The sequence below is a fragment of the Pyxicephalus adspersus genome, chromosome 11 (genome assembly GCF_032062135.1).
Source record: "Pyxicephalus adspersus chromosome 11, UCB_Pads_2.0, whole genome shotgun sequence".
Lineage (NCBI taxonomy): Eukaryota > Metazoa > Chordata > Amphibia > Anura > Pyxicephalidae > Pyxicephalus > Pyxicephalus adspersus.
In genome coordinates this window covers 8,483,382-8,508,210 of record NC_092868.1, presented here as the reverse complement: position 1 = coordinate 8,508,210, position 24,829 = coordinate 8,483,382, and the positions used below count along the sequence as shown (strand labels likewise).

The window sequence follows — 24,829 nt, the reverse complement described above, 5'->3', positions numbered from 1 at the left end:
CTATGTGTCACTCAAAGGGGAAGAAACTTCCCCCATGATACCAGAACACGCCCACTCCCCCATCGCAGGTCTGAGCCAGAGAGAGTGAGCAGGTTGTGTTCAGAGAGGCAACCCGCCCACCGCCCTGAGCCTGAAAATTCCATACTGGAGACATGGTCCACAGCTCTGGACGGTGCCACCCCCAGCGGGGTCCTTCCCCTGACCCCGTGGGGGAGAGGGGGTGGACCAGCCAGACTGTGGACCACAAAAGAACTCTTTGCAAAATAAGAATGGGCACGCGTGAGGGTGCGAGGGCATGATGTTCCCACCTGTGCCCGCCCCACTACACCCCTGGTCCTAACTTCTTACCCTCTACCCAGTGAGAAGTAGAGGGACTCAGCCAGACTATCCAAAGGAACCAATACTATTGTTTGTATAGGCCAGTCTTTCTCAACCTTCTTACCCCCAAGGAACCCTTAAAATGTTATTCAGGTTTAGATGACTTCCTGATAAAACCAATTTGTTGGGGTTAGTGAGAAGAATGCCCACCTCTGCCTAAAAACTGCTAAATAAATTATTGGTTTCATTCTGCTGGCTCTTTCAAATGGTGTTGGTGCCAAAATTATGTAGAGAGGTGGTCAATTGGCCACAATTCAGGGAACCCCTGAATCTTTGCAGGAAGCCTGGTTAAGAATTAATATTAGTAAACAGAATTTAAATGGCACCACCACAATATGCAGCACTGTACTGAAATACGGATGGCTGGTAAAAAAAGCTTGAACATTTTAATTCATTGTTGGTTGTCAGGGGTCAGGACATACAGAGATGCTGGATCCTTATACAATATACAGTTGACAATCAAAAATCCAGCTACCGTTGGACCTGAGGTGCACCGGATTTTCTGATTTTTTTACTTACCTCCACACACAGGCCAGTCTTCCTTTAGCAGCACCCACGGACATCTAGCACAGTTTCAGGGAGTAGACAGCAGGGACGTCCCAACGTGTGTTTAGTTTAGCAAGAAAGACCTAACAGCTGTTTCTGGAGAACAGCGCCATCAAAACATTAGTGGCCAACCAGTGTACTGCAGATCGTGTTTTGAAAATGCGATTTGAAATTCACGCCCGGAAACTGAAGGATCCGGATTATCCATGGCCGGATTGTCGACTGAATGTGACATTATACACGTAAGTTGATGCTGCTGATGATTGGTCCTAAATGGGTAGCTTCTTTGCATGTCCTGGAGAAAGCACAGTGTACATTCCCCAGAATAAAGTTGGTAGGAAAAGTTCTGATCAATAGTGCCTACTTTTTCCTTGTAACAGTGGGGAGGGGGAGGGGTCTCTAGTGACTTATAAGTATTTGGATCACTGAGAATAATAGTTACCTTAGAATGGTAATATGTTGTATTCTTGGCTAAAATTACTCTTTCAGATATGGTTCAGTTTCCAAGACACAAATAGATGCTAAATGCTGACCTCAAAATTGTCAAACAAAATATTTCTTTCTTTATTCTTTGTTAATACACAGACTGCATTGTTAGAAATTAGTATGTTTATCTCTCCCCCCCCCCCCCCCCTTACAGATTAAAGTATTTTGTACTTTTGAGTGGGCTATAATAAGTCACTTGCTCATGAATGTTTTTTTGTACATTATTGTTGGCCACCAGTAGATGATGCTGTGTCCTCATGTAACGTTTGTAACAAGCTCTAATGGTACATTAAGACACAGTGCCATCTAGTGGTGTGACACATAAACCAATATTCTTTTTGTAATGGCATTTTCAGGTAAAAAAAAAAACATGTTTCTTTTTTCTCAAGTATATATTGCAGTCTTGTTGTTTTCCTATTTTAGGGTTTTTTTTTTAGTAATCCTGCAAATAATATGCTTCCTGTAGAAGATTGGCAAGGCTCACTCACCATATCATATCACATGTATCTAAGGATAAACAGCATTGTAACCTTAGGATATGAAATGTGTTAGACCCATAAAAAAACTCCTATTTTCTTCTTTATAATAAAATATATTAGGGTTGATATTACTACTGTGCTCAGCTCAGCAATGGATTTCTGTTTGGGTCAATAGTTTGTTTTTTAAAATTGTAATAAAAACACAACACTTGGAATATAAACCAGACCAAATGGTATCAAATAATAAATGTTTAATTATAGGATTTACATACACTTTTATTTCATTATCCTCATTACCTCTATAGCATTTTCTCAAAATGGCAAAAATTACATCACAATCCAATGTTTACTCAAATTTTGGTAAATAAAACTCGATTTTCCTGTTATCCCCACCATCTAAACTTGTACAATGTATTCCATGGTACAAACATAAAAGTGTTATAGATACTGTGCCAATATTATTGTCTACACTTTTTCAAATATGATGGGAATTGAGAAACAATTCTACAACCAATAAACAATTTTAACTTTGGCAAGTAGTAGGCCATTGTGTGTACTGTTTTGTATGTTTTGCTTCATAAAAGGTTAAAGAATATTTACTGAACAGAAAAGCCTTGTACACCAGAGCAATTCTTTTTTCAGACCACAATGGGTTGCTGATATGTGATAAGGGTCGATGTGTATTTACAGAAGTAAAAGCAATGAATATGTACTTGCAGAGATAGGCAAAGGCAAGGAAAGAAGCGAAATTCCATGAACCATAAAATAAAACTTCTTCACATTGTACATAATCCTGTGAATATCGGGAATTATAATGGACATGAGTGTACAAATATATTCACCCCCCCAAAATTAAAACTTTGTAGAGCCCCCTCTGCTGGAATAACAGCTGCAAATCTCATGAACTATATCGCTATCAGCTAAGCACATGTAAGCACTATGTACAGGTATTTGCAAAGCAACACAGGTCATCATAAACAATTCCTTGCCTCCTAGCTAGCTTTCTGTTTGTCCTTAGTTCTTGTCATGTTATTTTACCATGTGTAGCCATCCAAAAGCTGATGGTGCTGGGCAGCAGTCCTGGTAGACATCAAGTGAAAAGAATATTTTTAATAAATGGTATATGGATTGGAGATTTTTTCTTTCTAATAAAGATAAGTGCTAATGCAGGGGTGTCAAACTCAAATACACTTAAATACAAATTTATTGAAATAATTGATGAAGTTTTTCCTTCTCATTAAAAATAAAACCTTTTCATATGGAAACAAAGAGGTTTTGCTTCACATTCAATCTGGAACAAGCTTATAATAGAGAGAGGCATACAAATGTTTTTTTAAATTTTATTTAAGAAAAAATCTTATGCCTCTTTTTCTATTTGTAGCCTTCTGAGTAAAATTTCAATGGTAACTTTTTTGCACAGGCTAGCAATAATAATAATAACAACAACAATATTCTTCTATGAAAATGCAACCATTCAAGTCCATGCCTTGGAGTAGCAAGAAAATGTACAGCTGAGGGGAGTGCTGGAAATGCCAGACGCGGCCCATGCGGGGCTTGAACTTCCTCTTCATTGAAATAGTGCCGCTACTAAAATTCCCAGCATTATTTTCGTCTGTAAAACAGTCCAATGCTGGGCCATGCAAAGGGAGAGAGCCCGCTGGTCTATAGATGCAAGTGAATCCTGGAATTGTAGTAGCGGTGCTATTTCAATGCAATGGCGGGCCAGCTGCAGCTCATATTTAGGATTCCTTTAGAGGCCAAAAAAAAGGACGTTGCGGGCCAGATTTGGCCCCTGGGCCAGAGTTTGACACCCCTGTGCTAAAGGTAGAAAAGAATAATTAGTTCAAGAAGACAGTACTATGATGTGCAAGATACAGGAAGGGGGTGGCTGTGCTTGGAAATTAACTCCTTGCAAAAAAATATGCTATATTCCATAAATGAGCCCTTTTTCTAAAAAAAATGCTAGCTCTTTTACTTTCATTCATCAGCTTTGGTAATGTTTGGGTCTTTACCCTGAACAGTATGGAAGTGAAATGTTTTGACTTCATCCTTGCTGTGGTTGGTGCGTTCTACTTTTAGCCCCTTGTCTTGGAGCCAATGATAGGCATTTCCTAGCATTTTGCAGAAGAAGGTCAACAGTTGTGTGTCTGTATACAAAGTGGTCATGGAATGCACCTTGTAACAACTTTTTGTAGCATATGAAATCTGAGAAGGTCTCCATTATTATCTATTGTCCCCTAAATGTAGTCCCATCTCACACCAGCTGGGAATCTGACGTTGATTTGGTTTTGCTCCTTAAGTCCGCTTGGACAGAATCCTCTGAGAAAGCTCTTTCAAATATTGACCGAATGGAGCTCTGAAATTTCTGTTTAAAATCTCGTCCCATAAAAACATAAAGAATAGGATTGATACAACTGTTTATGAAGGCCAAACTGGAAGTTAAAGGCGTTCCAACAAACACTATGTAGTCGAAGCGAAAATTATCATGTCCTACAAACAACTCCATAAAGGAGAAGATGTGGTAGGGAACCCAGCAGACAAAGAATGAGATGATAACAGCTAGAATAATTTTGAAAGGCTTGCTTGATGTGGTCATGTGATTTCTTTTGATACGTAAAAGGATTACTGAATAGCAAAAGATGATTACAGAGAAAGGGATAAGAAAGCTGGCAATGAATCTAACGACCACTGTAATCTTGTGTCTTGAAAAGGCAATGTTTTTATCCTCATGAAAGTTGTTGAAGCAAACAACAGCATCGTTATAAGCATCTGTATCTCGAAATATAAAATAAGGTAAACTGAAGATACATGCTAGGATCCAAACGCCTATGGCTACAAAGGAGGCCAGTCTTGGAGTTCGGTGATTCTGGCACCAAACTGGAAACATGACGGAGATGAATCGGTCAATGCTGATTACGGTGAGCAGGAAGACGCTGGCATACAAATTGACAAAAGCAATAGTGCTGTTTAGCTTGCACATGAAATTTCCAAAAGGCCAGTGAAAATTAAGGGCCACATAGCTTATGCTCAATGGCAGGAAAAATGTAAAGATAAAGTCAGCTATGGCTAAATTAAGAAACCACACAACGTTGACGGTCCTTTTCATCATGAAGCCGGTGAAAAAGATAACCAGTCCATTCCCAACGGTTCCCAACACAAATGCAAACGAATAGATCACCATGGAGAATTGACTAAGAATATCTGAAACATGCGAAAGTCCTTCATCCTCATAGTAATAGTCAGTGCTGGTATCAACAGAAGTCCAAGGGATCGTAGTTTCTTCTTGCAGAGTGACATTGTAGGTTGAATAATTCATTCTAAAGTTCTTCAATGTCCTAAAAAAAAAATTATGTAAAGATGAAAATGAAAAAGCTTAAACTGTAAAGCTAAAACCTTTATTTTTCTTGCCACTTATTTGTCTTTGTGACCATTGCAATCTGGACTGAAAAAAATTCTAAATCCAGAAAAGTAAAAGAGGGGGAATAGTTCAATAAAACAAAGACAACTGTACAAAAGAATATTTCCCCTCATTTTGCAGGAACCTTAGATTGGATGGAAAAAACATTTGTGGAATAGTTGGTTTGAAAGAAACAAGGGTTTAAACCAGCCTTTCTCAACCTTTTTTTTATCCTTGAGGAACCATTAAAATAACTGTTATTTCTCAGGAAAACCAATTTATTTCAGGGCAGTGAGAAAAATAGCTCCCAAATTGGTGACCAGTGGAAACATCCCCAATGCCTTACAGAGGTGGCTATAATAGTACATTTATAGACCACTAAAACATCATTAGGGTCATGCAGTTGACTCTACTGGGCGGGGTTGTCCCCAGAACTATGTAGCCATCATCAAATTGGATTGATAAATCCCTAGCAACCTTTGGAGGCACCCTGGGGTTCCACAGACCCCTGGTTGAGAACAGGCTGGTTTAAAACATTCTTTCCCTTATCCATGGATGAAAAAAATGGCTTCAGATATTTTACTGGTATTCCTAATTATAACTGTATCCTTTAAACCTCACCTCCATGTCTTACCTTTACCTGTTCTACCTGTTCTCTAAAATCTTCAATGTAAATCACAACAGATGTTGGGACCTCCTCAGGAGATTCTTGTCATAATCTGAAAATATGCACAGCGTATTCACAGATTATGGCAGGTTTAACCGTCTAAAGAACTCCTCCAGTGCTGTGAATTCGGGGTATTTTCCAGGTTTGGTCTTTAGTCAAATTCATTGGCCAAGGTAGTGTAACCTTATAAAGCCAACAAAGATGTCAGAAGACACCAAACTCAGAGAAAAACTATTTGGAGAGTGGTAAACTGAGCTCCACTTTTCTGACACTTCTTTCTCTACTGGATTTTTACCAGCTTTGGAGTCTTGAAGCAAATTTATTGGTCCATCCAAGGTGATGTAACCTCATCTTGGGCCAATATAGGTGACAAAAGACACCAAATTCAGAGGTAAACTATTTGCAGCGTGGAGAGTTATTCAGTGGCAGGAAGACTTCAGACTGACACAACACAAGTGGTCATTTCCAATAGCAAACATGGGCGTTGCACAACTCACTCAATGCCACGCAGCCCTCTTGGGAGTGCGTATATAGACAAGAAGTTGGTTGTCCTAATTAATGGAACCTATTTTAATAATAGCAGTTTTGTAAAAGAAAGAAATGGTAATTTTAGAAAAGAAAAGAGGATGTTAGAGACCTTTTTGTGGTTTGTGGGGCAATGTATCAGTTTCCAAACTAAAACCCTGCTACATAATGCTGACAATGAGATTGTTGAAATACTCAACAATCAAGAGGTAAGATCAAGAAATGGTTTTGTAATTTGGTTGTTTATTATTACACCAACAAATGACACAATATTAAGAAAGAACAATTGAATTATTTTATTTATCTTGTTTCTAATAGATATTACAACCAAGATGAATATAACAGCCCCCGAGAATCAAGAAAAGCCATGCCAGCAATGGCAGCTATTACATTTCTCCTTAGAGGATCACATAAGGTAGGAGTGTCAAACTTTGGCCGGAGCCAAATCTGGCCCTCAACGTCCTTTCTTTTGGCCCCCAAAAGAATTCTAAATATGAACTGCAGCTGTCCCGCAGCTGCATTGAAATAGTGCCGCTACTACAATTCCAGCATCATTTGCGTCTATAGACCAGCAGGCTCTGCCTATGTAAGGCCCCGCATTGGACTGTTTTATAGATGCAAGTTATGCCTGGAATTGTAGTAGCAGCGCTATTTCAATTAAGAGGGAGTTCCCGTGGAGGGCCACTCAACTCATAAGATTTAGCTTTGCATTGGCCGCATCTGGCATTTCCAGCACTCCCCCTTAGCTATACGTGAAAGGTGTCAGGAGCCTTTTGGAGTTACAGGAGCTTTTTAGTGACCCATGGCCTTGTGTCATATAGCGGAGTCCCAGGCTGTGTGTAGCCTGCTGTTATCCAAGTGATGCCGGTCGTGATTGCCTCAAGGTATTACTTCTAATGGGAAGGAAAAACTTCCTCAATTTTTTCTATCAATTTCAAGGCCTGCAAGTTTATCTAAGTTTTTAATTTTAGCCCATTGTGTATTTGAGTTTGACACCCCTTACATAAAGGCTCCATGCACATATAATTTGAATTAAAAAAATAAAACGATATCTCAATCACTTACCTCTTTCCTTACTCTCCAAGCGGCTGGTGCTCTTCTCCACACCAGTCCTAGAATATGGGCTGCTCACATACAATGATAGACTATGAATCCCACATTGTATGTGGGTGACCACATGAGTCAGGAATATACAAACAAGGAGAAAGGAAACCTGAAGTAGCATGGAACAAGGAGAGTATCCTATTTATATCTCTATGATAAATATGTATTACCAATAAACATGCAGGTAGTGGTAAAAAAGCAATTTCTGGTTTTATAAACTTCTCAGAGTTCAGTTTTAAGTATTTTTAACCACTTAGCCCCAATAAGTCCTCTATAGACCACAGAGAGCAGAGAGGTAAAATACCTCTTTTTATGGAAAAGAAATTTGAGAGAAGGACTTGCTGATGAAGTTCAGCTTGTGATTTTAGTTCAGAAAAGTCACCATTGTAAACTTTGAACAAGAGTTCAATAGATTATCCTTTTCATATTATATATCATATTATCCTATTCATTATCCTTTGTGCACATGACATAAAGTAATAGCAATTTACCTTTCATATATTTGGATTTTTAAAAAAACCCCAATTTATTGCATAAAGATTTGTAATTCCTGCAGTAAATCAACATATGTGTCCTGGAATCATTTTTAGTGGCCATCAAATAGTTCAGTGGATAAAATTCATTTATTTTTGCTAATTATTTCCATTGGTAAAGAGCTGATCTAGTTAGAACTTCCTATTTTTGTATAAGCTTCCTTTTTTATTAATAAAAAAGACGTGTGTGTTTTATGATTCTCTACAGATTGGACAAATCTCCATCATCTGTAAAGGGTGTATCATCTGTATGTACATCATCTGTACATCATCTGTAAAAGTGCAAATATCCTCAGCAGAGATCTAACTTCCTCATAGTTACCTTCTTCTTCATTTCTGCACCACTTTTAATATGCAGTTTGGCTGGTTATTATGTTCCTTTTTTGCACCATGGTTTACATGCATTATTGGTTACCCATTCCACCTGTATTCACCCCTTTTATATTGGTTGGCAGTGCCAATGTCCCATTTGACTATCTGATGGTAAATAATAATGTGTCCTTTACATTTAAGGCTAGTGGAAATATGCAATTAACATTGATGGTTCATGGAAATGCTCCTTGTATTCTAGTAAACAGTGAAGATAGACTGGTCGCTACTGGAAAGATCATAATAAAATGATGGCCAGTGGAAAGGTCCCCTTTAAAATGATGGACAGTGCTAAGGTTCCCTTTGAAATGGTGGCATTAAAATGATGGCCAGTGGAAAGATCCTAATTACAATGTAACGTAGTCAAAATTAATTATTTATTTTGGTGAAAAGCTAAGTGAAAAACTTCACTTACCTCCTATACACTTGTAGTCACTAGAAACGACACCTTTTACATTGTGAACAATGCACCATTCCAATTGGTGATCATTAAAAATCATTGTGTCTGTGAAAATGCCCTTTTTATCTTAGTTCGTTTTACAATAGTAAAATGTGAAAAAAAAAACAATAATTGTTTGTCCAACCAATGACATGGTCACCAGAACAAAGAAAGAAGGTAAATATCGACACAGACAGCAAGAAATACTCAACAAATTACAAAACTTTAAAAAAAAATTCACAAAAAGTCTTTAAAAAGCTAAGATTACGCACTACAAACTTTACTCCTACCAGATCCCCTGCCTTGGGTCTTATTTAAGTCACATGGGCTGCGATGTTGTGCTCCTTTTCACAAATTACCTATATGCTGCTTTGCTTGATTTGTCACTTATTAATTACTTATTCATTAATTATAACTACTTAAGTATCTCTTAGCAAACATCTTTGTGTTATATATCAGTTACTTACTTGAATTTGGAAGTCCTGGTGTTTCTCCCAGCTGATATTTCTGCGAATGTCCTTCTGCTTCTGTTGTTCAGGCATATTTATAGATACTGAAGGAGTGACATCACTTACAATATCGGGAAGTTCTTCTTTGAAAGATTTTCTACGTTGATATAGAGAAGCCTCGTCTACATTGCATATACCTGCATTGATCTTTGGAATGGAGAATGGGCAGTTGGTCTTCATTGCCTGTAAGGACATAAAAACTATAAAATGTTCTTATTGGACCAGTTGTGTGCAGAATTTTATGTAGAAGTGATTGTCCACCTTTCAAGTTTTAACCAATACCATTTAAAGTTTTCATTGACCAAGACCAACGTGTGTGATGGTCATGGGCGAAATCCAGGGTCTATACAACAGTCAACCAACATCATTTAGTGATTCACCCAGCTCGATTACTAAATGGCTGACAGCTATTGGCCACACTGTTTCCTATGATGATGACACCATGGGGTACTCCTGCACATCCTTCCCTTTTCATTGAATGAATATCATTTACTCCCAGCTTACTGGGGATAATAATCTATGGCTTTACTGTCAAAAAAGGACTTGCCCAGCCAATGGACATACGAAGACATTCTCTGGAATGACCATTCAAGGTCATGGTAATGTAATGCTGCACAACTAGACAGAAGACTCTAGAAAAACAACATACATAGGAAATTGATTTCATTTAAGACAAACTTTATAAAATATATTTCTATAAGCTAGTTTTACGATGGTACCGCACCCCAGAGAAACTCCACCACATCCTTCCTAACATATCAGATCGCTGCTGTCGGTGCCAGACAGAAAAAGGCTCTCTCCTCCATTATTTCTTGGGCTGTCCCCTCCTGAGAAATTTTTGGGCAACAGTCCGATCTATAGTCCAACAGCTGTCAGACCAGTTTATATCAGACAACCCGGCATTCTTCCTCCTGCAAAACAATTTGTTCCCCCCACAAATCTTCTTTAATAAGACTGTAGCTCATGCATAGCCACATGCTGGCGAAAGCCACCCAGGATCTGTTTATGGATACACAGAGTTAACGAAATCTACTGTATAGAAGACCTTACCACCTCCATTCGGTGAACCAGTAGAAAAGTGGCCAACACATTGTTCTATTGGTCTCAATTAACGACAAGCAATGAATATCATGACTACTTTACCTGAAACTAGCATCTGAAATGAGTCAGTGTTTGCTTGTCTCCATCCTCCATCCAGACAAGTTTCCCTACACTCACATTTGCAAGGTTCCCTTAACCCCGCAGTTCTCTTCTGGTAAGACATATCCCACCCCCCATACCCTTTTGTTCTACACATGTGTCCAATCTAAAAAATTACAAGTCAGTTCTAAGTTTGGTTATTGGCATTTACCGTAATTGAATGACTTATTGTACAAGCAGTTGCAAAGTTTGCACATTTTTGATTGTTATTTATGGGGTGTTATAGCTATTGCACTATTGCTTTCCTATCCTTATTTTTTTTTCTGTATCCCTTTGAAGTAAGTAAATAACTAATGTTTAAAAAATAAATATATATATATATATATACATATATATATATATATATATATGTATAAATTTATTATTATATGACTTTATAAAAAATAGATATTTTGGACAAACAAAAGCTTTGAGAGGGCTTCAAGAAGATTTCCTACCAGGTCAAGATAGGACATTCACTTCTATGATCACAAATACTTTTCACAATGTAATGTTCAGTATTGCACTGCTAGTATTATTAGTGTCCCATTTGTCTGCCCATTTGTCTGGTCTGTCTCAACTTCTCATCTCCTCCACTTCTTTTCTATTTAATGCAGCACTAAAGCAATATCAGCCACTTGCAGCCACTGTACAGCATTCCTGAAGAAGAATGAAAAAGGAGCCTAAAAAAGCCTACAGTACTAGAGATGAGTAAATGACTGTGTTGCTTCTCCTTCATGGACCAGTTTGATTGGTGACATCCTGAGCTCATAGGGCGTAAGTTTAAATAATTCTGGTTATTTTGCAGAGGACATCCAGTGGCAAAAAAGAAGTACTGTGGGAAACATTTCTGGATTGAAGGTGAATATTTCAGCAAATTTTTAACATTTTTTGGTAAATTTTTATCTAGTTATGCTTTTTGGCCCAAAGTCTTGTTTGGGCCAATCACATTCATGTAAGCATCCTTAAATGTGTAAAATCACTATACATTGCCTTCAAGTCAGGCCTTTTCTTTTTTAGTAATACATAGTGTTGGTCGACTATCTCACTATTTGTTTTGACAGCTATTCTGTCGAATAGGTGGATATTGTTCGGGTGATCGAACATCGAAATCCAACACCATTAAAGTCAATGGAAACATTTTTTTCGAGACTGTGTAGAACTGCAAGAGCAATCAGGGGAGCAGAGCTGACAGAGAAACTCTATCCAGGAATAAGGATGAGCAAGAATGCCACTAACATTCTCATGAAAATTTTCTCAACCTTCAGATGGTTCTGCAAAATTTTGACGAAGCGATTTGACGAAACCATCGGAAGATCGAAGAAAATAATACCCTGAGAGTCCTCCTGTTTGCGATCCCTGGGGCACCAGAGGTAATTAACCTCTAGTGCTTGGGATCGCACATTGTTCTCAATAGATGCGGCCACGACCACATTCATTGAGAAGATCCCTGGCACTAGAGGTTAAATGGGGACAAGTCTCCCCATTCATTCACCTCTAGCGCTCTGTGATTGACTGGGGAAAGGAAAATCCTGATTACCCTTGAGCTATCATCAGGGTTTACCTTTCCTCAGTCAATCCCAGAGCACTAGAGGTGATGAATGTGCAGCTGTGGGAATCATTCTGTCATTGTGGGATAACCTGTAAAAAATAAACGTTAATTACGCAAATGACACACATTCAATAAATTACTTTAACATTAAAGTCTCTTTTTTTAACACTTTTTTTTACACACAAATTTGCGCATCCCGAATCCCGTGTTTTTCAAGTTGGGTCTATCCGAATTTGAACAGCCATAATCGGGTCAAATATAAGGACAACCTGAATTCGAACACCAACACTAGTAATACATACTGTATATGGTAGCTGATAAAAATCAAGTTGGTTAGTTTTTTTTTCAGTTGAATACTTTGGTGTGGATCATATTTAAATGTTTTTACACATTTGTAAAAAAAAGTAGTTGCCTATATCCACCTATTTAATCAACGGAGGGGGCAAGTGGAATCAGCTGTTTTATTGTGGTTTACAACAAGGTATGTATGCACTCTTATGTTTGAGATGGAGGTAACTTTGTCTTTAGGGAAGGGGTTTTATTCAAGGCGGAGGCTTGTGCATTGCTTAAGATCCTGATGAATTTCCTCAATACAGTAAACAACGAACAAAAAAGTTACCTATGTCATAAGACATCTCAAATGTTACGGATAAACCACAAGATGTGGAACGCCCAACTAAAATATTGCCTAAAGACAATTTTTACCAGATAATTAGCTGTCATTCCAACAACAATGACAATGAGATTCACTAAATGGGTGAGAATGTGTGGATACCTGACCAACACACTTACATTATACCCTCAAACATATGTTGAAAACATCTAAATTGAGTTTTGGTGTTTTCATTGAAGGGTCCTGGTAAATCTACAGCATACAAAGATATTTCAGACTAGTGCTTCTAAACCTTTCTAACATGGGAGAGCGCTTGAAATAACTGAACAAGTTCTTCCGGGACCCTATGCTTTAATTACCATACCCAAAGCTCACATTACATTAGCTTGGTGGTCAGCAGGGAAAACGTTGCTTACATTGCTGGTCATTGAGAAGAATGTCACCCTTACACATAGCCAAAACCATCATTGGTGTTGGCTTAACTGACTTGAGAGTCACAAACTATAGGAACCTTGGTTGTTTTAGACAGTTGTACACCTCCAAACTTGTGGAAACAACTTAAGGAAGGTCCAGCATTGTGTAAAAAGCCACCTACGTAAAGACATGGTTCGATGAGTTTGGTTTAAAGAAATCTAAGTGGCCTGCACAGAACTGTAACCTCAGCCTAAGACAACTGTGAGATAATTTGGAATGCCGATTGTGAGCTAGGTTAAAACCTGACCTGACAAATGCTGTTGAGCCAAATAGGCAACAATTCTCAAATATACTCTGAAACTAGGCATGAGCGAGAATGCCTCTGGCTATGGCGAACCGATTTCACAAGATTATCAGTAGAGGAATTATAAGAGGAAATTATAAAAGGAGGATTCACAGGGGATTCACAGGATTCCCTGGAAATCCTCCTGTTTGCCATCCCCGGGGCACTAGAGGTTAATTAAACCTCTAGTGACCAGGATCGCACACTGTTCTCAATGAATGCGCCCACGGCTCCATTGAGAGTTCTTCTGCAGTTCCTCTGCAATCCCCAGGCATTAGAGGTTAATGAACCTCTAGTGCTCTGGGATAGCAGTGGATTCTCAGAGCTGCAATCATTCTGTTTGCCTCAAAACCTCTAGTGCCTCCTGATTGGCTGAGGAAAGCTTTCCTCAGCCATACAAAGCGCACTATAGATTTTGAATGGGGAAACTTGTAACCAATTTAACCTCTAGTGCCAGGGATAGTACATTGAGCTGATCAATTAATTCAGCCAGCCCTGCATTCATTGATCAGCGCAGCCCGCAATCTTTTTTTTTTTTTTATTCGATTGCCGAATTTACACTGGTAACAGTTTCAGTAAGCTAGAAAGGCTGGATTCGCAGCGAGATCGAGTTTTAAAAACTTGCTTACTCATCCCTATCTGAAATATAAAAAAACCTCCAGTAACAGTGGAGAACAATTTTTATCCACACAAAAGGAGCCAAAGTTATCATTAGCACAGGGTACAGAAGGTCTCCCCACAATGGGAAAATTTGTACAGCCCCCTGTACCCCCTTATAAGGAAGGCAGGTTTATTCAGAGCAAAACAATAGACAAATGCTTGTGTCTAACTTTTATGTGGTAAAAAGGGGCCACCTAAAGAAGTCTTTATTGGTCTTTAAGATGCATTGAGCCTGATTTAATAATGTTCTACTAGACTGGAGAAGATTGATCGTGGGAGAACCTGGATGATTCAGCAAACCTGGAATGGATCATGTCCAGGAGTGAAAACATTTGCCAGCTAAAGCAAAATATTTTAATGAAAACTATTCCAGATTTTCTGAATTACCTACTTTCATGTATGATAATCTATTTTCTCCAGTCTAGGTAATCTTTAATAAATCAGGCCCATTGTCCCCTCATACAAATTGTATTAGAGCATATAAACTGCAGTTAGAACAGATTCCTTCTTCCTGTTTATGGTCTGTTGGCTTGTTGACTGGCACATTTTGAAATCAAATTATGCATATCCTTCAAGTGAATCTTTATAAAGCTTACAAAAACATGAGCCTGGTTGTAGTTTTAGCTGTGGTGAATATCTTCATTGACCAAAACTTTAGCAATTGGAGGCATTACATATCATTTTTTGTGCGTACCCTACAATAAACCAAGAAACATTTCAAGCAAGTAGACATCATGATGAAATGACAAATTTCACATCCGCTTAAGTAACATTAGGTAGCTGAAACATTTCCTGTTGAAGCTGAAATCCTGCTTTTTGCAATTTTGTTTAGAAACTGCTGAACACAACATAACAATAAATGTTGCATAGAGGCCAGCACAAACAGGATTATTTCATCTGTATATCACCCCACATGGCCACATAGGCTGCTCTGGATATAATCTAGGTTCTATGGTGGAAATGCTATGATCAAATAGGAGAATTTTAATTGTGAAACCAGAAGTTCACAAAACTACAAGAAAACATAGTCAAACTCCATAGAGTTGGAAACTTTTAGGCAAACTGCTTCTTGAACCCCAGAACTGCAATGCTTTAGAACTGACTGCCTATATTATCAGAAAACATTGTAGGGTGGCTTACCTCCAAGGCAATCCTTCTCAGCATTTCCACCCCTGAGGAACCCTTGATATTATTTTCAGGTCACAGGAAACTCTTACTAAAACCATTTTTGGGGGAAGGCAAATGGAAAAAAAGCATCTTAAATTGGTGTCCATCTCTACAGTGGTGACTAGAAAACCAACATTATAGATACCTTAAAACATGATTTTTGTATCATACAGCTGAGTTTACCAAGTGATGCTGGTCCAAGATATATGTAGACATCATCAAATAAGAAGTCAATCAGTTTGAGCAACCTCTAAATCAGTGTTTCTTGGCCTTGTTAATTTGAAGAACTATAGAAATAATTTTTAGGTCTTTGGGGAACCCCTGCTATAATTACTATATCCACAGATCACAGTAAACTAGTGTGGTGGTCAATGGTAAGAACACCACCTACATTGCTGACCTGTGGACAAAAAGATCATCGGTGTCAGTTAAACTGACTTGAGGGACAAAAATTGCTCATTGCTTAAGAAACCCCTAGCAACTTTTGGAGGAACCCAGGTTGAGGGACATCCCTCTGGAGGTTCCTTAGGGTTCCACACAACATGGTAGAAAATGGTTACTCTGGGGCTTCAGCGCTATATAACAAGGCTTTTGGGCACACACACATACACACGTGCAATCATTGTCATTGGAAAGGATCTTTCACAATCCTTTCCAATGACTAACAACTGCACTATGCATGAATGAGTGCTCTACATACAGCATCGTTCTGCTCTATGGAGTCGCAAGGAGGAGAACGACGGAGCGGCACACCGCTGCACTCTCTCCACTTCACTTGCATTATGATGGTTTATCTTCCACCATCCGTAGATCCACCAGGAAGGCTGTTTTTACGATGGACGATGATCACTGTATACACGCAAGATGAGTGTTCAGCGTCTCAGCGAGACAATAATCGGACGAGAACTATTGCACATGTGTACCCAGCCTTGGTTATGTAAGTTTGAATGCAGGATATCACTTGGCACTTGTCTTTACATACAACCCTAAAACAAAACCTTTAAAGTTATAAATTGATGAAACAACAAAGGGTGGGATCAACTTTTTTCACATAAGCTCTTATCAAGGTAAAATAACAAAGTATGCCTAGGTATATACCTGCCACATTTATACAAGCCAGGCCCCTTTCTCTGCTATAGGTATTCACACAGCACGTTCCATGTGAATAAAGCCAGATAACAGCATTTATTTATTTAATTTCCAAATATGTTAGAACAAACATATTAAATTAAATTTTCATACATGTGTCTAGATCTGTACATAACCTCAGTTTAAGCATTCATAAAAGTGGAAATAAAACTTTTTTTTTGGTAATGAAGCTTATCAGTCCAATGTGTTCCTCATATTCCTTATCATTGTTCGTTTATTTTTTTGCTTTTATTTTTGCTGCATGATAATACCTAAAAAATAGACATTTAAAAAGACATTTTTACTTGTCAATAATTTCACCCTACTTTGTAAATAAAACATATGTATCTTAAACTAAACAAACCACAGAATAGAACTTCCTCTTACCTAAAGTGACACATTTTATTTCAATGTTTTTATAGATAAATGTTTTTATATTTCTAGATTTAGATTTAGATATTGGAATAATAAAAACATGTGTGTGAGTTACTCTGTCTTTTCCTATCTTATAAAGAATATATAAATTATTTTGATGTCATTTGTACTGACCAAAATGTAAAAAATGTTCTGGTCATAACGAAGTATAGAGCACAGAAGCTAAAATTTAGGATTTTGTTTCAAATGTTTTGTTCCGTGGTACAGTTTATTAAATATGATATTTATATTTAGTTGGCTTTTAGCATGATTTCATTCTTGCCAACAGAGTTATTACTCAGCCACGGTCATTTCCTTTCCACGCCAAGTCCAAAAGTCATATGGTGCCTGCACATTCATCTGTGGAAAAAAATATTTGTTTGTCTTGAGAATTTTAGGGTTTTTTTTTTTTAGTATACTGCAAGCAAACAAAAACAAACATTACAGATATGTAAATTTATATTTGCAATTTTTTTCCAGTAGGTTCCACCTCTCATGCTATCATTTCCATGCAGCTTAAAGCATAAGAAGCAGTGTACTAGTTGCAGGCACTGACATAACCCCAGTTGTCCTCCATTATAAGTAAGGGGCAAAGACTATTACTGGTCACACCAGTAGATGGTGCTGGGTCTTAATGTAAAGTGTGTAACAAACTGTTGTTATAGAAGATATGAAACACAAGGCCATTAACTGGTGACCAACCATGCACAAAAGATCATTTAAGAGCAAGTGACCCATCATAACCAACTCAAAATGATAAAATACACTAACAACTAAAATGGAGAAAAAGATAATCAGACTGAGCCCATGTGATTTATATTTTTGTTACGGATAGGTTCTTACAGGTTGCATTTTTGCATTATTCAAAAATTGGGTCCCAACAGTGTATTCCTGTGACTCGTGTTGTAGAACTGTATTTGGACCATGGAAGAAACTTTGATATTGACACTCAACATCCATCTGAACAAACCCCCTTCTTTCCAGACAGCCTAGATTTGATCTACGAAGAGAAGCAGTAAAGCAAATTCATCATGCAGTATTTCTAGTTAGGAAGCAGAGCCTGCAAATGTATACACAAAACACATATATACAACAAATACCAAGAAAGAATTTGTTTAAAATGTTAATATTAATTGATAATAGCACGTATAATTACATAATATTACATTCAAATATATGGCTACATAAAATATAAATGCGGAAACTATAAAAAGTCAATAGTTTCTCTTTAAAAGCATTGTCCTTAATGTACGTTAACAAAAGATACTTTACATAATTACATGATCAAGTCATAGCCAGTCACATGACTTTAAATATTTACACGGATCCTCCTACAATTGAAATCTAGGCTTCTCATTGAATTTAAAAAAAAAATATTTCTCCACAATACCTAAAGCTACGGAGAAGAATGAGGACTTCTTTTAAAATACTTATACTGCTGCAAAATATTTGATCAAATTATCCAAAATCATTATAGTTTTCCTATAAAAGTAAGAGGAAAGTTTATGAGGCACACAAGAGATCCCCAACTTATAATTTTTGCATGGCCTCTTTCTTCCTCATAAGAAGGAATATATAGCAAAAAAATGAATTTTCTTCTGAAATTGTGCAGGATGGTTCAACAGATGGAGGCTTAACTTTGTAATAAAAATACAACACAAGCTAGCTATGACTAGTTCATTCATCATTGCTTGTTGTTTAACACAATTGCCATTGTAATTTAACATACATACTGGAATTTAAATATTTAAGTGAAAGGCGAAGACCAATTGGAGCTGGAATTCAGTAACTGTTTCCTTTACAGAGGTCTCATGGATCTCAAAAAAGTTGTAATGAAACTATTACTTGGTGTCCCATAGACCTCAGTGGTACCATACCAAGTTCTTCAAAGTCATTTGAGAAGGATTTGCTGAGGCAAGTGGGATGGCTTGCCATGAGTCACCAGACAAAATTGAGTATTGAATTGCCATGAACACACACAAGACATTAGTAGAAAGGTGGTGATGAGAATTTACAGGGAAGGATAGAGCTTCCCAACTTTGCCTGTATACATCAGTGAGAAGAATGAGAAGACCAAATTTCCAAATCAAAAGTTTCTTGAATCCAACTTATCAAAAGTAATTGTATACAGCTTATGTAGTATAAAATAATACTTTCAACTTCCTATCGCTCTTGAAATTAAGAAATCAAGTTTTGTAGCTTTATTTGGTAAAGATCTTGTATCTGAAGTGGGTCTTCAGCATGCATGGAAATCATATAAGATCTACACAATTTTCCATGCTGAGTCAGGTAAATTGTGACTCTTGGTCAGAAACAGATCGGGGACTTCCTAGACTGTAGGTGTTTTTCCCTTGCTCTTCACTAAATGCAGTTTCAAAAGCTGAAAGAATGGACCTTCTTAAGGATTCTTTAAAGTCCCTGCCAAGGAAGACATAAAGGAAGGGGTTAAGGCAGCTGTTAAAGAAAGCCAAACTGGTTGCCAATGGACTTCCAATAAGAACAGCTGACTTTAGTTCCTTATTGTCCCAGTGGTGCATAACAACTTCCAGTACAGAAAGGATGTGATATGGGAACCAACAGAGGAAGAAAGCAGCCACAACAAATGCCATGACCTTGAATGGCCGACTGGACCAAGAAAGATGGCTTCTTCTCAATTTCAAAGCCATCAAAGAATAAAAAACTAAAATAAGTCCAAAAGGGAGCAAAAACCCAAAAAGAAATCGAACAGATATCATTACTTGATGTCTCATGGATCTCAAAGCTACCACCTCTAAGTCATCAAAGTCATTTGAGAAGGCGTAGTTATTGTAGCAGTGGGTGACATTGTTTTCATTGTCTCGTATGGTATCCCGAAAGGCCAAGTAAGGAGAACAAAGGATAAATGCTGCCAACCAAATGGAAAGGGCAATGGCGGAAGCTAGCCTTGGAGTTCTGTGGTTTTGGGCCCACACAGGTCTGACTACAGAAACACAGCGGTCAGCACTGATAACAGTAAGCAGGAAGACACTTGCAAACAAATTTAGGAAAGCGATGGTGCTGTTGAGCTTGCACAGTAGAGTTCCAAATGGCCAGTTGAAACCAAGAGCAGTATAGGTGATGCTCAATGGTAAAAAGAATGTAAAAATGAAGTCAGCAATTGCAAGATTCAAAAACCAAACCGTATTAACTGTTCGTTTCATCTTAAAACCGGCAATCCATATAACCAAACCATTTCCAGTGGTTCCCAGGAGAAAAGCTATGCTGTATATGATGATGGACAAATAACGAAGTGTTTTCTCAAGTTCTAAGGGTATATCCTCCACTGTTAATTCGTCTTCTTCCTCAGCCTGTAAGGCCAGAGGGTCAGGAGAGAATGATTGTACAGTTGAGGTTTCCATGTTAAGCAGTCCTGAAAGACAAATATTTAATGACAAATATTTATTCATATACATTTGTTCATATATGTGTGTTGTATATGGAACAATTAATAATTAAATATAAAGAGAGGTACTCACAATGGCAAATTCAATTTCACATATAATTCATTATTACAGCGTGACTTCATATCCAACTGAACCCAATCATTGTAGGACTCAGCTAAAGCTTTTACAGGTCATTCTTCCTTTATAAGAGCCAAGTACATAGATTCCACATGGGGATGGGGTTTTTTACATAATGGTTGTATTAAAATATGGCAAGTAAAGGAACCCATCTTTAGGTACTAGTAAGCTCGGGATGCTCCATACATTGCAAACTCATTGGCCCTGATTTCTTAAAGTTCTCCAAGGCTGGAGAGAATACACTTTCACCAGTGAAGCTGGGTAATCCAGCAAACCTGTAATGGAATTCCTAAAAGTCAAGCTATGTGTTAGCAAATGTTTTCAATCCTGGACCAGATCCATTCCAGGTTTGATAGATCACCCAGCTTCACTGATGAAAGTGTATTCTCTCCAGCCTTGGAGAACTTTATTAAATCAGGGCCATTGTGCTTAAATAGTACACAATCTACAGGGAATTGAAGAAAATTACTTCCTTGATAAATTGGTGTTATTTTCCTGATCCTTGGTAGTAAGAGAAAAGAGAATTAATTATGTGTCAAGCAGTAGGAGAGAGTTAACGGATCCCAGTTACCCCCTCTCCATTCTGCAAAGACAGCTAACAATGCATCATCATTGTAAATGTATTTTACAGGTTTTAAAAATGTAAAATGCATTTTAACAGATTAACAGATTCTTTTTCCTCTTTGTAACTCTTGGAAAACGAATTAAACATCATAATTTCTTGGTAAATGTAAAATCTGTGGTGAGTGACATAAAGTTTTGTAGGTTAATACTTGCACTTTAGACACAAGAATCACAATTTGAGTCAGTCCTTAAATTGTAACATAAATATCCTTATTCCTAATTTCAGTAATGTTTTTGGCAGTTCAGATTCCCAAAAGGCTGGAAGAAAGGTGCTGAAGGATAATGGGAATATCCAAATGTCTGTGCCTTATATGTGCCGATTCCTGAGCACCCTTAGCTTGACTGCCAATGCAACAACATCCCACTCCTCTATCTCTGTATCCCTAGTGGAATGATTAAAGGAAGTGGCTCAGGATGTTTTTGCCCTATCATCTCATCAGAAGTGACTTCCAGGAGCTTTTCAAACTATTATGCAACATCGTATAATTTCCTGCTTTGTAATACACACTTTTAGGCCTGGTTTGGTCTCTTTTGACTTCTAAGGGATTTTTGGTGCAGAACTTCCACATTTTTGGTTCATGAGTTTTTAAAAAGCTACAACTCTTTGAAGCAAGATGAGTACACAGGTTGGGTGGATAATGAGAACCTTTACAGACAAAGTAAGGTTAAAATCTAACCACCTGAAGTTTTCCAAAAACAACAATCTGGATACCCTAAGTGCCCATTAAACAGCCCTTGCATCTTCCCTAATCCAAGACGGCTTTAGACCGAAAAGGAGACCAGGGCAAATATGAAGTGTCAGGCCCCAAATGCACAATATTCCAGCTCCCTTCACTCCTGTCATTCTATTTATTAGTGCCTTGGCGAAGATAGGGCTCCTGGGCAATTTGGTTTGCCCTAAACCTTGTTGCCCAACATCAAATAGTAATCTCTTTGGCAACTGGGTCCTATCCTAAGTCTAAGGATCCCTAACAGTGTTTTCAGACTTTATTCATACAATATTGTTATGACATATTTTGTTTTATTCTGGATTATAGATCAGTTCCAGCAACCTAGAATTATTATTAATATTATTATTATTATTAATAATAAAAATCATAATAATATTAATAATAATATTAATATGTGATGTGATAATCTCCCCATTATCCTATATATCCAATCACTAATATATTATGGAAGTTTTAACACATTTTTTTAATTTTGTTATCCTTTGGGCACTTTTGCTTACAGGGTTGTTGCCATCTTGTCATATAGGCTTCCAATGGAAGCTTCATGTGTCTATACTATTTTCAAGGTATGGTCCACTCCTGTAACTATCAGGAAACCTACCATGATATACTATGCATATATTGTTAAACGGCTCTGTTACTAAACTTAATATGGGTAACTGAACTGGTGTCATCAAACATTTAAACCAATACACCGCACCCACCCGTTACCATGTTGGGTTTCAAGCCATAATCTCTTCCATGCTATCTATTTGGTTTTCCTGAAAGATATCAGTTACACCAAGAGCACATTATTTCCAATGGGTCAGCTGACTCAATGACTTGAATTATTAGGAGAAGCAGTAAAGCACAACAATTGTGCAGTGCGGCAAAGTAGGAGGTAGTGTTTGAAAGGTGGTTTCTTTGGGATACATGCCTTCCCCAATGTATATTTGACTTGCCTGTAGAAAATTACGGGGGCAGGGTGGGGGGTCGAATGTTAGACCAGTCATCTGCACGAGAAGAGAATGTTCCAGTGACATATCTTATTAGAGAAACTCTTGGAAAATTTTCACACTGGATTACTGTACAGATCTGGAAAAATAAACAAAGGTCACCAAGATTCTAGAATACACATGGCACCAGTGTGTAGACAATATTTGCTTACCTTGGACTTCAGCCTTGAAGCCCAACTTCAGCCTAATTTTGTGTCCTCACTGAAAATATTTCATTTTGGTTTTGGTTCTTTTGGCTATGACCTATTAAATAGACCAATACAGGTTTCCTAAAGGTAACGACAGAGGTAGAGGAAGGGGGACTGGATACAAGACCAGTCATCTGAAGAAGAGAATGTTGCAGGGGGGTGGGGGGGGAAATGCTTTGGGCTTTAAATCTCTTGACAATACCAGGATAGATTTCTCAAATTGGAGAACAACCATCAATTTCTCATCCTGAAAAATATTGCTTTTTTTGTGTTGGTCAAACAGCTCAAGAAGAGCAGCTTATAATCTCCCATCATTCCCAACAGCGATACAACATACCTTTTTTTGATCATGATGCTATCTTGCACCCAACAGAAATAAATGAGTATTATTCCTCTGTAAGGGTGTTTTATAGCTATGCCAGAGCTAATTGCAAGATATTTGATGGTTGACCCAAGAGCTTCAAATCAAGGTAACCTTTGAGGTTGGAAATACTGGAGCTTCCTATGCTGTTCTCCATGATAATTGCTTCACTACCTGGTGAGTCATTGACCAAGAAAAAACTTCAAAAATTGGACTGTGGATGTATGACATTTCAATGGTTGCATGCCTAACTCCACTGGCAAGGCAACATAGCAGCATTTGGATCTTTCACCTTAAAAAATCTTTAATAGGGGTCTCGTATTCCTATCCTTGCAGGTTAACTTGAAATTTATATGTATTATATATGTATAGCCAAAACTTTTTGATTTTGATTTGTATAAATTACAGACAAGGTAATACCCCAGGCAAGTTATAATACTGTCTGTCTGCAGATGCAACAGAAAGGAAGAGAAAATATCACCAAAGTGATGGTAACCAAACACAGGTGTCGACATTCGGTGGTTGCTCTGCCAACATAGAAGATTGGATTTCTATCTACTTTCCCAATGACAGAGGTCTCCGGGGCAAACAGAGACTTAACTTCCACCAACAGGGACACAGACAGCAAATATAGCCCGGGCAGGTGTCCCATCCCTTCCATTCTTTTGTTAGTTTTGCCTAAATCCTGTTAAGAGTTTTATTTATTTTTGTCCTTTGCAGCTTTGTTTATATAGCCTGAAATACAAATTACGAAGTGTCAGATTGGTCACTTTTAAATTGTTGAAATTCCTTTTTTCTAGGAAAAAAAATACTCTGGAGAAAATTACAGCTAAACCAAGCGAAGCAGCTATAGAATTATCACAGATGTGCATTGTTCCTGCTGTGAAATGAAGGGATTTGCTCTTACCTGTATAGGAATGTTCTTTCTTCGTACTCTCGTCCTCTTGAATCTGGAGCTTTGGGACAAAGAATCAGCTGGAATATGGAGAAGTGGCTGCCTTTGTGAATCACAGCTGCACGGCCCCTTCCAGCTGTAACCTCTTTCATGCTGGAAACCACAGAGGAAAAGTTTGGCTGCTCTGCCCAAGGAATAATGATGGGGAGTTTTTTTTAAGAACTGTGTTGGGCTGTTACCAGAGAACTTGCTCCCTTCTTGTTATACATACAATGTCAAAGAATTTCTAAATACAAAAACTAATAGTCCATAATTTCAGTATAGTTGACCGGATGGTACCTCTGATTTTAATGTTCATATAAATTAAAGCATCAGTCCACCATCAGATACTGCAGTGTTAGGAAGATGTTGTAGGGTTTTACTTCTTGTGGGCACCAAACAAGTTGGTTTGCATTGAGTACCTGGGTCTGCACACCTGCTGTGGCCATAATGAAGGGTTTTCCACCTATCTGTTGATTTTTATTCCTATTTTGTACAACTAGAATGTAAAAGAAGGCTCTGGGATTTACAAAGGTTAATAGAAACACCCCAAAC

At 37.9% G+C, this 24,829-nt stretch overlaps 2 protein-coding genes across 2 annotated transcripts; both read right to left on the bottom strand.

Moving 5' to 3' along the window:
• Nucleotides 1-2,120: 2,120 nt before the first annotated feature.
• On the bottom strand, nucleotides 2,121-9,588 carry LOC140340731 (chemerin-like receptor 1). Its single transcript, XM_072426105.1, has 2 exons — nucleotides 9,391-9,588; nucleotides 2,121-5,224 (listed from the first exon to the last, which is right to left on the bottom strand). The coding sequence occupies exon 2, from the start codon at nucleotides 5,203-5,205 to the stop codon at nucleotides 4,144-4,146; it is 1,062 nt and encodes a 353-aa protein (XP_072282206.1). The 5' UTR covers nucleotides 5,206-5,224; nucleotides 9,391-9,588; the 3' UTR covers nucleotides 2,121-4,143.
• A 7,276-nt stretch (nucleotides 9,589-16,864) lies between these two features.
• Nucleotides 16,865-24,353, bottom strand: LOC140341110 (chemerin-like receptor 1). The gene is made up of 2 exons (XM_072426651.1): nucleotides 24,248-24,353; nucleotides 16,865-20,290 (listed from the first exon to the last, which is right to left on the bottom strand). The coding sequence occupies exon 2, from the start codon at nucleotides 20,277-20,279 to the stop codon at nucleotides 19,188-19,190; it is 1,092 nt and encodes a 363-aa protein (XP_072282752.1). The 5' UTR covers nucleotides 20,280-20,290; nucleotides 24,248-24,353; the 3' UTR covers nucleotides 16,865-19,187.
• Between the last annotated feature and the right edge of the window lie 476 nt (nucleotides 24,354-24,829).